Below are 15,404 nucleotides of genomic sequence, written 5' to 3'. Positions count from 1 at the left end.
CTTCTAGACAATTGTGCTGCTTACTTTTTTCCTTTTTTTGCTTACTGAGTAGAATTTGGTGGGACTGAATGACTAGCATCAAAACGAAATATCTCAACAAGTTCACAGCGAATTGACCGGTTCAAAGTAGAGAGTATCCAACTTATTCGACCCTTGAGCTGATACAAAAATGAAAATATAAGAAAAGTTCTGTTAGTAACGAACAAAAACTTATTGATTTTTCGGCTTGAAAGTTATGTTTGACTGTTGTTAGGCTAAATGGAACCAAATAATAAAAAAAAAAAAAAAATAAATAAATATCTGTTCACCCAAAACTGGGACTGAAAATGGACAAAAACCTTTTTTCTAACGGCTCGGGAAGTACATTTATAAGTCTGTGGGTCAAAGGGCACTAATTTACGAAAATTTTTGTGTTGAGGACACAAGCCCTCAGTGGAGAAGCAGATCTCAACGGAGACGATTAATTTTGAAAATAATATTGGTTGTATTGCTTCATGAAGACCGAGATGGACCTATGTTATTTTTATGTCTGCTTGCAACTTATCCGTTATGTGAATATGGTCACAGGAGCCTTAATGAAGATTAGATAAAAAAAAAACTAGTTTTTTAACTGAAAGTAAGGAGCGACATTAAAACTTAAAACGAACAGAAATTACTCCGTATATGAAATGGGTTGTCCCCTCTGCAATCCTTCGCTGTTTACGCTAAAGTTTTTAATTGCTTTAAAAAATAGATTTGTGGCAAAGAGTCAAACTTTAGCATAAAGAGCGAGGGATTGCGGAGGGGACAACCCATTTCATATACAGAGTAATTCCAGTTCGTTAATGTCGTTTAAGTTTTAATGTCGCTCCTTACTTTCAGTTAAAAAACTAGTTTTTTTTTTTATTTAATTTCTGAACGTTTTTGAATTAATGCATGTTTGATTTTGGCTCTCCGTACATAAATTATTAAAATGAAATTTGCATATTAATTCTTTTTTTTGGCTAAATGGCTTTATATTAGTTTTGATCAGACGATTTTGAGAAATAAGGGATGGGAGGGAGGCCTAGTTGCCCTCCAATTTTTCGGTTACTTGAAAAGGCAACTAGAACTTTTAATTTTTAACGAACGTTCTTATTAGTAAAAAATATACGTAACTTAAGAATTAACTTACGTAACAAACTCTTATATTTTTGATTATATATATGAGGGGGTCTGTCCCCTCTTTAATACCTTCTTTAAATACCTCGCTCTTTATGCAAAAGTATTTTTAGAACCCATTTCGTATACGGAGTAATTCCTGTTCACACCAAATCTTAAATACTCCTTACTTTCATTTCAAAAAACATGTTTTTTTATTTAATTTCTGAAAGTTTTTAATTAATGCATGTCTAAATGACTTTCTCTTAGTTTTGATCAGACGATTTTGAGAAATAAGGGGTGGGGAAGGAGACCTAGTTGCCCTCCAATTTTTCGGTTACTTAAAAAGGCAACTAGAACTTAATTTTTAACGAAGGTTTTTATTAGTAAAAATATACGTAACTTCAGAATTAACTTACGTAACAAACTTTTATATTCTTATATTTTTGATTATATATATGAGGGGGTTTATCCCCTCGTTAATACCTCGCTCTTCACACTAAATCTTAAGTTTTGTCCCAATTCTTTAAGAATGACCCCTGAATCAGAAAGGCCGTAGAATAAATAGTTGAAATTACTAAAAATAATTTAGCATAAAGAGCGAAGTATTTATCTTCTAGAACCCCTCATATGCGTAATAATCTCTGTTCGTTTTAAGTTTTAATGCTTTTCCTTACTTTCAATTGAAAAAACATTTTCATGTTTATATTTTCATTGTTTTTTCAAAATAGTAATGGTAGAAAATCCTGCGCCCTTTTCATTGAATTTCTCTTCCCCCATGAAATATTCCTCCAAGGAAAGATCCTCCCACATAGCCCCCTCCCCTCAACCCCACATCCAAACAAAACAATCCCCTGAAAACGTCGGTACACTTCCCAATAACCATTGCTGTATGTAAACATTGGTCAAAGTTAGTAACTTGCAGCCCTGGGGGGCTAAGTCATCCCCAAAGACATAGTTTTTATGGTTTTCGACTATGCGGAACAAAATGGCTATCTCAAAATTTTGATCCGTTGACTTTGGGAAAAACATGAGGGTGGGAGGGGACCTAGGTGACCTCCAATTTTTTTGGTCACTTAAAAAGGGCACTAGAACTTTTCATTTCCGTTAGATTGAGCCCTCTTGCAACACTCTAGTACCACTTTGTCGATACGATGACCCCTGGGGAAAAAACAATAACAAACAAACAAACAAACGAATAAACACGCACCCGTGATTTGTCTTGTGGCAAAAAATACGAAATCGCACATTTTTGTAGATTGGACCTTGAAATTTTTTCTATAGGGTTCTCTGATACGTTGAGTGCGATGGTGTGATTTTCTTCAAGATCCTATGACTTTTAGGGGGTTTTCCTCCTATTTTCCAAAATAAGGCAAATTTTCTCAGGCTCGTAACTTCTGATGACAAAGACTAAATTTGATGAAACTTATATATTCAAAATCAGCATAAAATTCAATTCTTTTGATATATCTCTTAGCATCGAAATTCCGTTTTTTAGAGTTTCGTTTACTATTGAGCCGGCTCGCTCCTTACTACAGTTCGTTACCACGAACTGTTTGATAGTTGAAATATCAAACAACTATGTCTTTAGGGGTAAGATAACCCCACAGAGTCTGTGGGGAGAGGGCTGTAAGTTATGAAATTCGCCCATTGTTTCCGTATAGCAATTATTTTTGGGGGGTATACAGATATTTTTGGGGGGACAGCATATCTTACCTTTGTAATTTACCTATATGTAAAGAGATTTCTGATTTAAAGTTTACGCTGGGTATACAAAATGATTTTTTATTCATATCATGCTTTTGGGCTTCAATAGATCTATTTTACCTAAACTGAGACAAATGAAGAGATACCATAGCCCTTGACACTAGTGAAATGAAAGCTCAAAACCTAAACATTACATGGTTTTGCCTATGTTATTCTGAGCGAACAGATACTAGCAGGAACAGATACAAAATTTGTGGTTGATGGGGGAATATCAGTGAATCTTGAGCTTCTTATCCAAATTTTGTCTCTCCGTCTCTGTGATAAATGCAATTTCTGAATTTTGGGGGGAGGGGTAGGTGCTCCCTTGGTCCCTCCCTGATCTGACCCAAGTTGTCTACTAGGTCCACAAATACCTATATTGTTATCATCCTCTGCTATTATAATGTTATAGTTTCCCTGAAGTTGTGACCATAACTATTCATTGTTACAAAATAAACACTTGCTGAGTTTTTCCCCTGAAGAGATACACGATTATAAATGTATACATTTTACCTGTTATGAGGGAAAGATTAGATGATTTTGCTTGACTTGAGTTCAAGTTGAATGGCTGTGGGAAGACAGCGAGTTTATGAATATAGATTTCAAAAGATAACCTCCTTGGTTGAAAATATATTAGCTTAGAATCCAAATCAGCTATGTTAAGGAATGAGCAACAGATACCCAAAAGGACTAATGGGTACCGACATAAATATTAGATGCTAGGCTATACTTCTTGAATAGAGTTGACTGGGAAGGGGTGTATCCCTGAATATTAATCTAATTTACTGTCATCTACAAGGACAAAGCAATAAAAGTGCATCAATGGTATGTGGAAGGCCACAGAATTATCAGCAGAGCAGAGGTGGTTTTAGGAGAGGGACAGAACACTTTCCCCCGGGCACAGAAGTTATAGGGGTGCAAAATTTCGAACAAATAATTTAACAGTTAAAATTGTTTTTTTTACTTTTGAATTTTTATTAATAAAGTAGTGGCCACAGCTAAAAAAATAGAAATACGTTAAAAACAATAAAATAATATGGATTCAAACAATTAAATTAAATAATCAATAATAATTGCATAATTTAAATAACAAATTCAAAAAAATTAGTAATTAAATAATAAATTGAAAATAGTATTTTAATAAATGAAAACGTTGTTAAAATTTGGCCATAAAATTTTATGGTAGACAAGGAGGGGTGCTAGTGAAGATTTTGCCACCGGCACAAAATAGGCCAGAGCCTTCACTGCAGCAGAGAGAGGTTCGCTCACAAAAAACAAGTGGGGCTTCGTGTTTCCTATTTGTTCTGACATTTTACAATGTGATTGTGATCTCTTTCTCGTTTTCTTTTACGCGTTTCGTTTATTGCTAATTTAATTGGTAATAAAGTACTGTTATAACTACTCTTTTCCAGGCTTTCATGATTTGTTTTAGTTTTTTTCATCTCCAGATTGAATTAAAAATCAAGTTTTCAGAGAAAAGTAAATACTCTCGAAACTTTAGAGGAGTTGGAAGTAACTTGTATAAGCAGTCAAGCCTAAGACAACAAATATTAGATCTAGTATAAAAGGGACGGATCCAGGGAAAGATTTTAAACGCAACCCCCCCCCCCTAGAAGGGCAAAAGATGCACTAATTACACGGGCAAAGGGGCGAAAAATACCTATGAGAAGCCAATTTTCATCGGTGCCCCGAAAAAATAATTCTTTATCCGCCCCTGCTGATATGAATGAGGAGATGCAAGTTGAAATACGCAGGATTTAAAGTTAACACTAAAGTCAAATTTAAAACGCGCAATAACTGTAAAACAAAAGGCTTTTTGAGCATCTGGGATATCGGTTACCAGTTATAAAATTGTAAAGATACTATTTAAAAAATGTACATTGGGTATACATACAGAGCCATCGTATATCAAGTGGAGCAGGGATAATTGGCCCCTATGAAACTTATTGAAACCAAGAAAAATCCTCAAATGTACAACAAATCCATGTAATATAAGAAATTGGTAAATCTAACCCGGCCTCCATAGATGGTCTTCTACTCCCCCTGGAGAAATCCCTATCTCTGTCCGTTCACACAAAATCGCCATGGATTTTAGCGCAATTTGGATTTAGCACAATTTGCCAGCTTACATTACAAAAAGAAACTTAATAAAACTAAAACGAATTTTCTTAAAACAGTCCCAGCATCCTTACCTAAGCAAAGTTCAACCACGACTGATAAATAAAGTAAGGTGAAACAAGGCAATTCATTGAAATAAAAGAATAATAAGATTTTCAATTCTGCAAGATTCCAAGAATTTTTGCTGATTAATAGTATTAGTGTTCTTTTCGCCTAAAATAATAAATAAAATGTATCATTGGTCAACTGCTCTCTATAAGAAAGACATAAAAGTAACGAAAACCATACTGCCTTTCTACCACAGCCATCAAAAACAAGAAGAGCAATTGGGAACTCTTTTCGTCAGACAGAAATTCTAATTCGAATGGATATTTCGGCCCGATGTCCAAGGGCTGTCCTCAGCAAAACATAAATATACACAAGAAAAAAGACTTACAACAACATTCGTCCAATAAAACTAAAATGAATTGTTTTTTAAACAGTCCCTGCGTCCTTACTTCAGCAAAGTTCAACCAGAAATGATAAATAAGCGAGGTGAAGAGGAATGAGATTTTAAAGTCTGCAAGGTTCCAAGAATTTTTGTTGGTTAATAATATTAGCGTGTTTTTTGCCTATACTAATAAAATAAAAGACATCATTAGTCAACTGTTCTCTATAAGCAATATATAGATAGTGACGAGCATCTCACTGCTTTTCCATTATAAACATCAAAAACAAAGAGCACAGTAGGGAATCATAATTAAAAACACGCTAGCATTATCAACCCCAAAAAAATTATTGGACACTTGCAGAATTAAAAACTTCGCTTAGCTAAGGATGCTGGGACTGTTTTAAAAAAATTATTTTAGTTTTATTGATCGAATCCTGTATATATAGTTTTATTGATCGAATGTATATATATATATATATATATATATATATATATATATATATATATATATATATATATATATATATATATATATATATATATACATATATATATATATATATATATATATATATATATATATATATATATATATATATATATATATATATATATATATATATATATATATATATATATATATATATATATATATATATATATATATATATATATATATATATATATATATATCTTTGATATCTTTCGACCAATGATGTCTTTTACTTATCAGTCCTTTTTTATATTCAAACTAGAATTCCACTGTCTTACGAAAAGAAATCCCTATTTTTCTTCTTGTTTTTGATATTTGTGATGCCATAAGTGGCATCTTCTTCGAAGACCACATCTTGATGTGGTCTTCGCCGCCATAAGTCTTTCTTATGGGGGGCAGTTGCCCAATCATATCTGTTATTTTATTAGTTTAGGCAAAAGAAAAACACGCTAATACTATTAACCAGCAAAAACTCTTGGAATCTTGCAGAATTGAAAATCTTATTCTTCTTTCATTTCAATGAATTACCTTGTATCACCTCATTTTATTTATATATTCTGGTTGAATTTTGCTGAAGTAAGGATGTTGGGATCGTTTAAAAAAAATCATTTTAGTTTTATTAGTCGAAAGTTGTTGTAAATCTTCTTTCTTTTATATATTTATGTTTTGCTGGGGACAACCCTTGGAGATGGAGCCAAAATGTTTATTCAAATTAGAATTCTACTGTCTTATGAAAATAATTTCGTATTGTTCTTCTTGTTTTTGATATCTATGATGGAAAGGCAGTGTAGTTTTCGTTGTTATTTACGTCTTCCTTACGGGGAGAAGTTGACCAATGATGTCTTTTATTTTATTAGTTTAGGCAAAAAACACGCAAATATAAATAATCAATCAAAATTCTTTGAATCTTGTAGAATTGAAAATTTTATTCTACTTTCATTTCAATGAATTGCCTTGTTTCATTTCGCATTATTTATCAGTCCTGGTTGATCTTCACTGAAGTAAGGATGCTTGGACTGTTATAAAAAAAAATCATTTTATATTTTGTTGGTCGAATGTTGTTGTAAGTCTTTTTTTATACATTTATGTTTGGCCCTTGGACATAGGGCTGAAATATTCATTCAAATTCGAATTCCACTATCTAACGAAAAGAATTCACTATTGTTCTTCTTATTTTTTATGTTTTTGATGGAAAGGTAGTGTGGTCTTCTTCACTATTTAATTCTTGCTTATGGGAGCAGTTGACCAATAATATCTTTTCTTTTATTAGTTTAGGCAAAAAACACGCTAATATTATTTACCAACAAAAATTCTTGCAATCTTGCAGAATTCAAAATCTTATACTTCTTTCCTTTCAATGAATTACCTTGTTTCACCTTACTTTATTTGTCCTGGTTGAACTTCATTGTAGTAAGGTTTGTGGGACTGTTTTAAAAATTTTCATATTAGTTTTATTGGTCAAACGTTGTCATAAGTCTTATTTTCTTTTATATATTTATGTTTTGCTGATGATGGCCGAAATATTCATTCAAATTAAAATTCCACTGTCTTACGAAAAGAATTCCCTATTGTTCTTCTTGTTTTGATGTTTGTCATGTAAAGCCAGAGTGATCTTCGCTGCTATTTACGTCTTGCATATGGGGAGCAGTTTACCAATGATATCTTTTATTTTATTAGTTTAGGCAAAAAACACGTTAATATTATTAAACAACAAAAATTTTTGGAATCTTGCAGAATTGAAAATATTCTTCTTCTTTAATTTCAATGAATTACTTTGTTTCACCTCACTTTATTGATCAGTTCTGGTGGAACTTCGCTGAATTAAGGATGCTGGGAGGTTTTTATAAAAGAAATTTATTTTAGCTTCATTGGCCGAATATTGTTGTAAGTCTTTTTTCTTTTTTGTATTTATGTGTTACTGAGGATAGCCCTTAGACATAGGGCTGAAATTTTCATTCTAATTACAATTCCACTTCCTTACGAAAAGAATTTTCAATTGTTCTTCTTGTTTTTGATGTTCGTGATGGAAAGGCATTTTTGTCTTCGTCGCTATTTACGTTTTGCTTGTGATGAGCAGTTGACCAATGAATGAGTTGACAATGAGCAATAAAATGTGATCTTTAAAACTGACATTGAAAAATTAGTACAGTGTTAAGTTGTTTTTTTTTTATAAAGATTATGGATGTGTGTAGTTCATTTTTGTTGGGTTTTTTTCTCCTAGGGACGATCGTATCGAGACAAGGGTCCTGTTTGGACCCTTGTTTGGACATCCCCGGAGACATAGCTATTATACCTTGGAACCATTTTGAATAAAATGGTATTTCAAGAGTTTCGTCAGTATAAGTAGAAGCCTCGAAAAGGGTAAAAGGAGGAGGGCTGTCTGCCTTTCGTTCCTTTTTCAACATCCCTCTTAGCATTATTTTAAAGTCTCAACTTAATCCACTCAGCCATTCCTAAGATAATGCTTTTTTACCCTTTTGACAGCCCTTCTGCATATAGTTTATTTCAATTCTGTTTGACTAACTAAATAAAAAAACAAGTTTTTTCAACTGAAAGTAAGAAGCAACATTAAAACTTAAAAGAAACAAAAATTATTACGCGAAGAAGGAGGTTGTATCCTCCTCAAAACCTCGCTCTTTACGCTAAAATTGTTTAGTACTTTAAAAAAAATTCTTATTGTTCTAATTTAACGACCCTTGTGTTTCAGGAGTCGTTCCTTAAGAATTGGGACAAATTTCAAACTTTAGCGTAAAGACCGATGGGTTGAGGAGAAGGCAACCCCTTTCATAATTTTTTTCTCATTTTTATTTCTCGATCTTGACTCAATTTTTATTCGTTTTGAGTTTAAATGTTGCTCCTTACTTGGAAAATTCCCCTGTGGAAAAAAAAAGAAAATTTGCCCCCTCCCCGCCCGAAAATGTATGCTTACTTCATAATAACAAATACTATGTGCAAACCATAGGCAATTTTTTTAACTTAAAGTCGTTTCCCCTGGGACCGTAGAGGGGGTTATATTATATCCAAAGACACAGTTATTGGGCCTTTCAACTACCATGAACAAAAATGTATATTTCGAAATTTATACCGGACAATTTTGGGGAAAAGGGTTGGGTGGGGGCCTAGTTGTCCTCCGTTCTTTTTGGTCACTTAAAAATGGCATTGGGACTCTCAATTTCCGTTCGAATGATGTCTCTCGTGATATTCTAGGACCTCTGAATCGACACAATCATTACTTGAGAGAAAAAAAAAAAAAAAAAAACACGTATCCGAGATGTTTCTTCTGGCAAAAAATATAAAATTCAACAGTTTTACAGATAGAAGTATGAAAAATCTACAGTAGGGTTTTCTGGCACACTGAATCTGATAGTGTGATTTTAATTAAGATTCTATCACTTTTAGGGGGTGTTTCCAACCTTTTTAAAAAATAAGCCAAATTTTCTCAGGCTCGAAGCCGTAAATGAGTAAAACTAAACTTAGTGAAACTTATAGATAAGATAAGATTTATTACAAAAAGCCTGCAGGCTATAGCAACACATAATACAGTCTACAAACAAAGCTCAGGAACAAAATACAACTTTAGGAAAATAGAGAAAAAACACGCCAAGGGTCAGCGTATTAACCAGCAAACACCAATCATAAGAACCATATCAATCAACCCCCTCAAACATGATTCCATCTGTTTCATCCCTAAACGAAGAAACTTACAAAACTGTTTATTAGTAACAAACAAATACAACGTAGAGACAATAGGGAAAATTTCAAGACAGTGGAAATTATTTCTATAATAACTTCACACTCGGATACAAAATGAAATAAGTTTCCATTCACACATCCACAGATAGGGCAAAAGTAGTGGCCAGCCGCCAGCCTAAACTTTCCCAAAAGTTTTCTTCTCTCACCTAAATCCAAACTGTCCCCCCTTATCAACGACAAGTTCTTCTAATCCTCTTTATTCAACCCAAATTTAAAATAAACCTCCTCCTCCCAACAGTCTTTACCTTGGGAGTAAATCCTCAAAGACATAGATTGGTCCTTATGAGCTTGCCACTCTTGGATTTCTTGGTCATTTAGGGTTAGGAGGACTTCCTTCCATACTGGCACACTTCCACCCATTGGGCCTTTTCCCTCATTCCAAATCTCCGAAAGGCCATAAAAGTCCAGTATTTTTTTTTTACCTGATTTGGCCACGAATTACATCTACCGTCCTTCAAGCTCTCCAAATATGCTGCCTTAAGAAGCCGAACTCTAGGAAGCCTAATTATTTTCTCTCAGAATTTCACCATTCTAACCAATCTAACACTCCTTAAGGTAAAAATCTCCTTTCAGTATCACTGAACTAAATGAATTAAGATTCTCTTAAAATATCTTAGCTGAACTACTTCTAGCTAAGCTGCTTTAGCAAAAACCTAAACTTCAGAGCCCCAATGTAGACTAGAAGCTACTTTGTCAGGAAAACTCTTTTCTTGATCATCATGTCATCTAGCTGACCTAAATTACTTCTCAAAAGCATATTTATTAGCCTATTACCTCTTAAATTGCAATCTTGTACATGCCTAGAGACGCCCCTTAATGCACTAAACTTAACACCCAAATAAACAAATTCTTCTTTAACCTCTAACATCATTCCTCCAAAATAGAGTTTGCTCAGCCACTCTGCTGCCCCTTTGCTCCTAAATACTAATACTACTGAATTCAGTAGTATTAGTGATGATACTAATCCTGAATTCATCATGAATTAATCACTAATACTACTGAATTCAGTAGTATTAGTGATGATACAACTTCCTGATGATAATCAGTTTGCTCAGCCACTCTGCTGCCCCTTTGCTCCTAAATACTAATACTACTGAATTCATAGCGTTCAACTATAAATCCTTCTTTTCTAGATAATTTTTATTATATCTAACTGCTTCTGGAGATTATCTCTACTATCTGCCACTAGAGCTATGTCATCCGTGAATAACATACATGATAGCCTAAACCAATCCAAAGATACATAAGGGGTTCCATTACTTTCCATAAAACTATCTAACAGACCTTTCTAACAGAAAACTTCCTATTCTAATAGAAACTTCCTATTTCTAACAGACTTTAAATTAACAACCTCCTATTTACAGAGTCAAACGCAGTTTTCAGGTCTAAAAAGGCTACGAAGAGCTGACCCTTTTTCCCTCTAGTATATTTCCTTCTCAGTATATCCAAAGTAAAAATATGGTCAATCGTTCTGAATGTTGATCTGAATCCCGCTTGCGTCGGTATTTCTAAGTATTTCCTCCTTATCTAACCAATTTCTTACCCTATATTCCAAAACCTAACAGAAACAATTTGCTTACCATATTTCCCATAAAGATAGACCTAAAGTTTTCATTTAACGTTATATTGCCTTTTTTTTTTTTTTTTAAAAAAAGGCCCTGCAATCGAAGGTTCCCATGAGCGATGCCAATAAGCTTTCTCTACTACAAACGAGAAAATTGCAGCCAACATGGGTATCAAAGTTGTTTTTCCGAACCTCAGGGTCTTTGTAGATATATCATCTGCCTTGGACATGAATTACCAATCATCTTTATCAACTGATTCCAAAATTCTTGTTGAGTTAAAGGCCTAATTAAACCGTAATCATTCTATCTTAAAGGATGTGTTGCTGTCCCTAGAGCTAACTGTGTATCCTCTGAGCCATTCAAGTCATTCACCCTGACATATTCTGACTCCCTATTTTCAAGATAATCTGGCCACGTCTCAATTGGTGGGACATCCCCTCTTTTTCCGGGCCCTGAGTTGAACATTTACCTACCGACTAAAACTCTCTATGATTATTCACGCCATAAGCTCTCTTAATTCCTCATTAATCTGCAACTGCCTCTCTCTCTCTTTTTAACTCTTTTAGCCCTATTATAATCTGACCGCACTTTCCTATATTCAGCTAGCCTAAGCGAATTCATTTCCTGGTCCAATGGGTCTGTTGCTTTAAGTAGCCTAAAAACTCTAGTCACCTCTTCCCTTTTTCGTCTACATTCCTCATAAAAAAACCTCATCTTTTCTGGTTGGATGTTTCCTATCCTGAGATAAAGGCTTGATTCTCTCCTAAATCCTATCTGTAATTGCCGAAACAGCTTGATCCGATTCAGCTGGTTCTGAAAAATTCAAAATCGAACGAAATCGTTCTGAAATTCTTCGCTTTCTAGTTCCTTTTTTACCATTTCTTCTTTCTCCTTTGCTATCCAAACTGGTTTACGGATCATTTCCTCACATGTAGACATTTACTTTACCCTTTCAGATCGTCGAGTACACGCTCTCAGCTTAATACTCACTGGTAATTGGTCAGATCCGACCAATTCTAGGAGCCTGAGATCCACCAGCCGGGGCCAAAGAGATAAATTACATAAAATATAATCAATTAAACTCGGGCTAAACCCACTATAACACGTAAAATCACCCACACCAGAATCTCTTCCTAACCTTCCGGTCATAATTAGTAACCCTTCCTTGTTTCCGAGAACTTATTAATTTCCTTCCCCATCTATTTATTCTCCGAAACCTACCTTTACTTTTCCTAGTAAGGAAAACATACGCACATTCATTCTCCAAACAAACAGTCTGACCTAGTTCACTCACAAGGGGTTCACCAACCTGCAACTCATCCTCTTCACTAGTATATGCATTGAAATCCCCTAAAAAAACAAAATTATAGCAAGGGTACATTCTTTTATGCATCTGTGTTTCATTTTCAATCAATTCCCAGGTATCTTCGCGGCTTGAGGAACTATTATTCGGAGGTAAATAAGCAACACACACAACAAGATGAAAGTTTTTAATTGATAATATTAACTATAATAAATTTTCAGACCCACTTTCTAGCCAACGAAATAAATTAAATACACCCTTTCTTACAAGCACCGAAACTCCTCAATAGTATATACCATTTGATGAAACTTTTCTCCTATACCCAAAAACACCAAAATCTTCACATGACAAAAAATGATCTAGAGAATTCCACGTCTCAACAAAGCAAACTACATGCGGACTTTCACAACAGGCTGAAGTACTTGACCATATTATATTTCTAACTTTTCCCTGCTATGACTGGTTCATCCCCACAAGTAGGGTTCTCCTGATAAAAACCGGGGCTTTCGCTATCTGGCGAGTCGGTAATGATTCGTAATCCTGAATCGCCTCCCTTTCTCGAGCTTTTTTTTGCGCCTTTATCTCGCTCCAAAGAGCTAATATTCTTACTATTTCTTTGCCCTGTCTAACACTCTGCTAAGCTAAATTCACTGCAGGTTCATGGCTAACGGGGATATGATACGTGTCCCCCACCGAAAGCAGCCCGGTCCCCCTCTTTACACTAAATACAGAAGCAGCGCTTCCAAAACTCTGACCACCAGCAGAATTGACCGATCCGCTTCTCTCACGCGAAATAATCTGTTTACTCTGATTTGCACCAGCGTAAAATGTCCCAGGCTCATTAAAATCATTATGGGGGCTAGCTATCTCATCACGCGTACATTTTCCTGTCTGAACTTCAATAACTGTCCCATGCTTGACTGATCTTGATCCTTCTTTACTGAGTAAACTTACATTGGCGATTGCTTTTGTCTCTGTGCATATTACGTTTAAGTCTAAAACCTGATGATCTTGGGTTTTCACTCCCTCTGCTGCTATCACCTTTTGTTGTTCTCGATCAATTTCTTTCAATCTCTTTACATACTTGAAGTCAGCATAATAAGCTGATCTTTTTGATATGTCTATTGGTATTAAACCCTTTCTTTTAGAGTTTCGGTTTCTATTGAGCCGGGTCGCTCCTTACTTACAGTACGTTACCACAAACTCTTTGGAGACGCGGGATCAAACTTGCTCCCTTTCCTAATACTCAACCTTATATGTAAACAATGGGCAATTTATGTATTGCCCCAGAGGCTGTGGGGGATTTGTCATCCCTAGAAGCATATTTCTTTGATTTTTCTACTATTTTCATTAAGATGGCTATTTCAAAATCGTTAACAGATGCTTTTGAGGAGTTTGCAGCTAAAAAAGAAATGGTAGAGGGATTGGTTAGCCTCCCAGCATTTTTCAACATCCCCCTTAACATATCCTGAAAGTTTAAGCTTAATACCCTCAGCCGTTCTCGAGATACTGCAGAAACGCCTTTTTGAGAAACTGGATGCATATAGTATATTTTGATTTAGTCAAGCATACCCTCAACATTCATCGAAGTTTTGCCATAACACCATAACATTTTCGAACAAACTCAAAATAAAAAAAAGTCCCTTTTTTCTAACGGTAATCCCTAGAAATAAAAAAAGAATAATTCTATAATTTGTAGTCCTTTGCCTAGGGTTTTTATTGGGGGGGGGGGCGGTTGGTGGGGCCTTGGAGGGACTTTGGACGATAGTTTTCCACAGGGGGAATTTTCCCGGGGAGAGGGTGGGAAATGCAGAGCACCAGATGTGTTTTTATAATGTTTATGTCGTTGGCATCTGTATTAACCATGGCTCGTAACGGTTTTAAAGTTAATGAATATCGTATTATTTTATATGATCGATCCAGATAAGTAATCCCAGAAAAGTTTGGAGCAACCCCTTTAACAGGGGTTAAGACAAACAATAAGTTGGTTGAATATTTAATTGAACGAGTCTCATGACATTGCAGCAGTCTTGGGCTATTTGTCTGTGTATTTTGTAGATGTAGGCCTATATTCACCTCAGTTAGAAACTTCATATCAATGCTTAAGGTCTGAAACAAATAAACTTTTGAGCAAGCTGTTGAAGGTAAAGGACGGCCAAAGATGAGTTGAGGAAAATTGCGATATTGTTGCAGTGTTTCAAGTTCATCATATATAGACTATAAGAAGTGGAAGCTATTTATTCTATTAGTTTGGAACCAGCACTAAAAAGGAAATATCTGTTTAATTTTACTCTTATGTTTTGCAGACCTGGATGTCACTCTGAATCCTAATGGTATTTCAACAACCCTTAGTCAAACAACCGGAAATGACTTGCAGAACAACCCGAAGGAAACCTCTCTAACGACATCTAACAATAATATGATGAAGATAACACAATCAACAAATAGAGGAAATCAGCATATAACATGTAGTGGGGAATAGACATAAAATTCCTTTCCAAACGAAATGGAATTTCTAAAAAGTTGATTTAGATATATCTATATAAATTAAATCAATGGTTGTGTGGGGACAGCAGCAGCTTTGGGACCAAAACCTAAAGAAAGTGTGAAAATGTGTAAATAACAGTGTGAAAGTATGAAAATATTTCATACGAAAATATTTCGGGTATAAAATATACCCGTTGATCATCGCCTAGCTTAGCAAAATCAGTGCATCTTTTACACTTCTAGTACAATAATACCGTTCATGCTTATGGGCTTGAAAACCCTCTCCCATTTTCTTAAATTTATATTATTCCAGTTGCTAACAGCTATGTCCAAACTTGAATTTCTTTTAATTTATTGGAGTATATCTGACCATTAAATTTTTTTTCTTTG

The 15,404-nt window shown here is 34.7% G+C and overlaps 1 protein-coding gene across 2 annotated transcripts in view; it reads left to right on the top strand.

Annotated features, from left to right (window-relative positions):
* LOC136031478 (potassium voltage-gated channel protein Shaw-like) overlaps positions 1–15,404 on the top strand; it is a 144,317-nt gene extending 128,913 nt beyond the window's left edge. The window contains exon 8 of one of the 2 annotated variants that reach the window (XM_065711111.1): positions 14,834–15,404. Coding sequence is in view for 1 of the 2 variants with exons in the window: in XM_065711110.1 (XP_065567182.1) it covers positions 14,834–15,009 (176 nt within the window). In the remaining variant the exon portion in view is untranslated. The remainder of the gene's footprint in view (positions 1–14,833) is intronic. The other variant, XM_065711110.1, reaches the window with a different exon arrangement.

Source organism: Artemia franciscana, chromosome 9 (assembly GCF_032884065.1).
Source record: "Artemia franciscana chromosome 9, ASM3288406v1, whole genome shotgun sequence".
Lineage (NCBI taxonomy): Eukaryota > Metazoa > Arthropoda > Branchiopoda > Anostraca > Artemiidae > Artemia > Artemia franciscana.
Note: the sequence above shows the minus strand (reverse complement) of the source record. Positions and strands in the feature narration are given on the sequence as shown.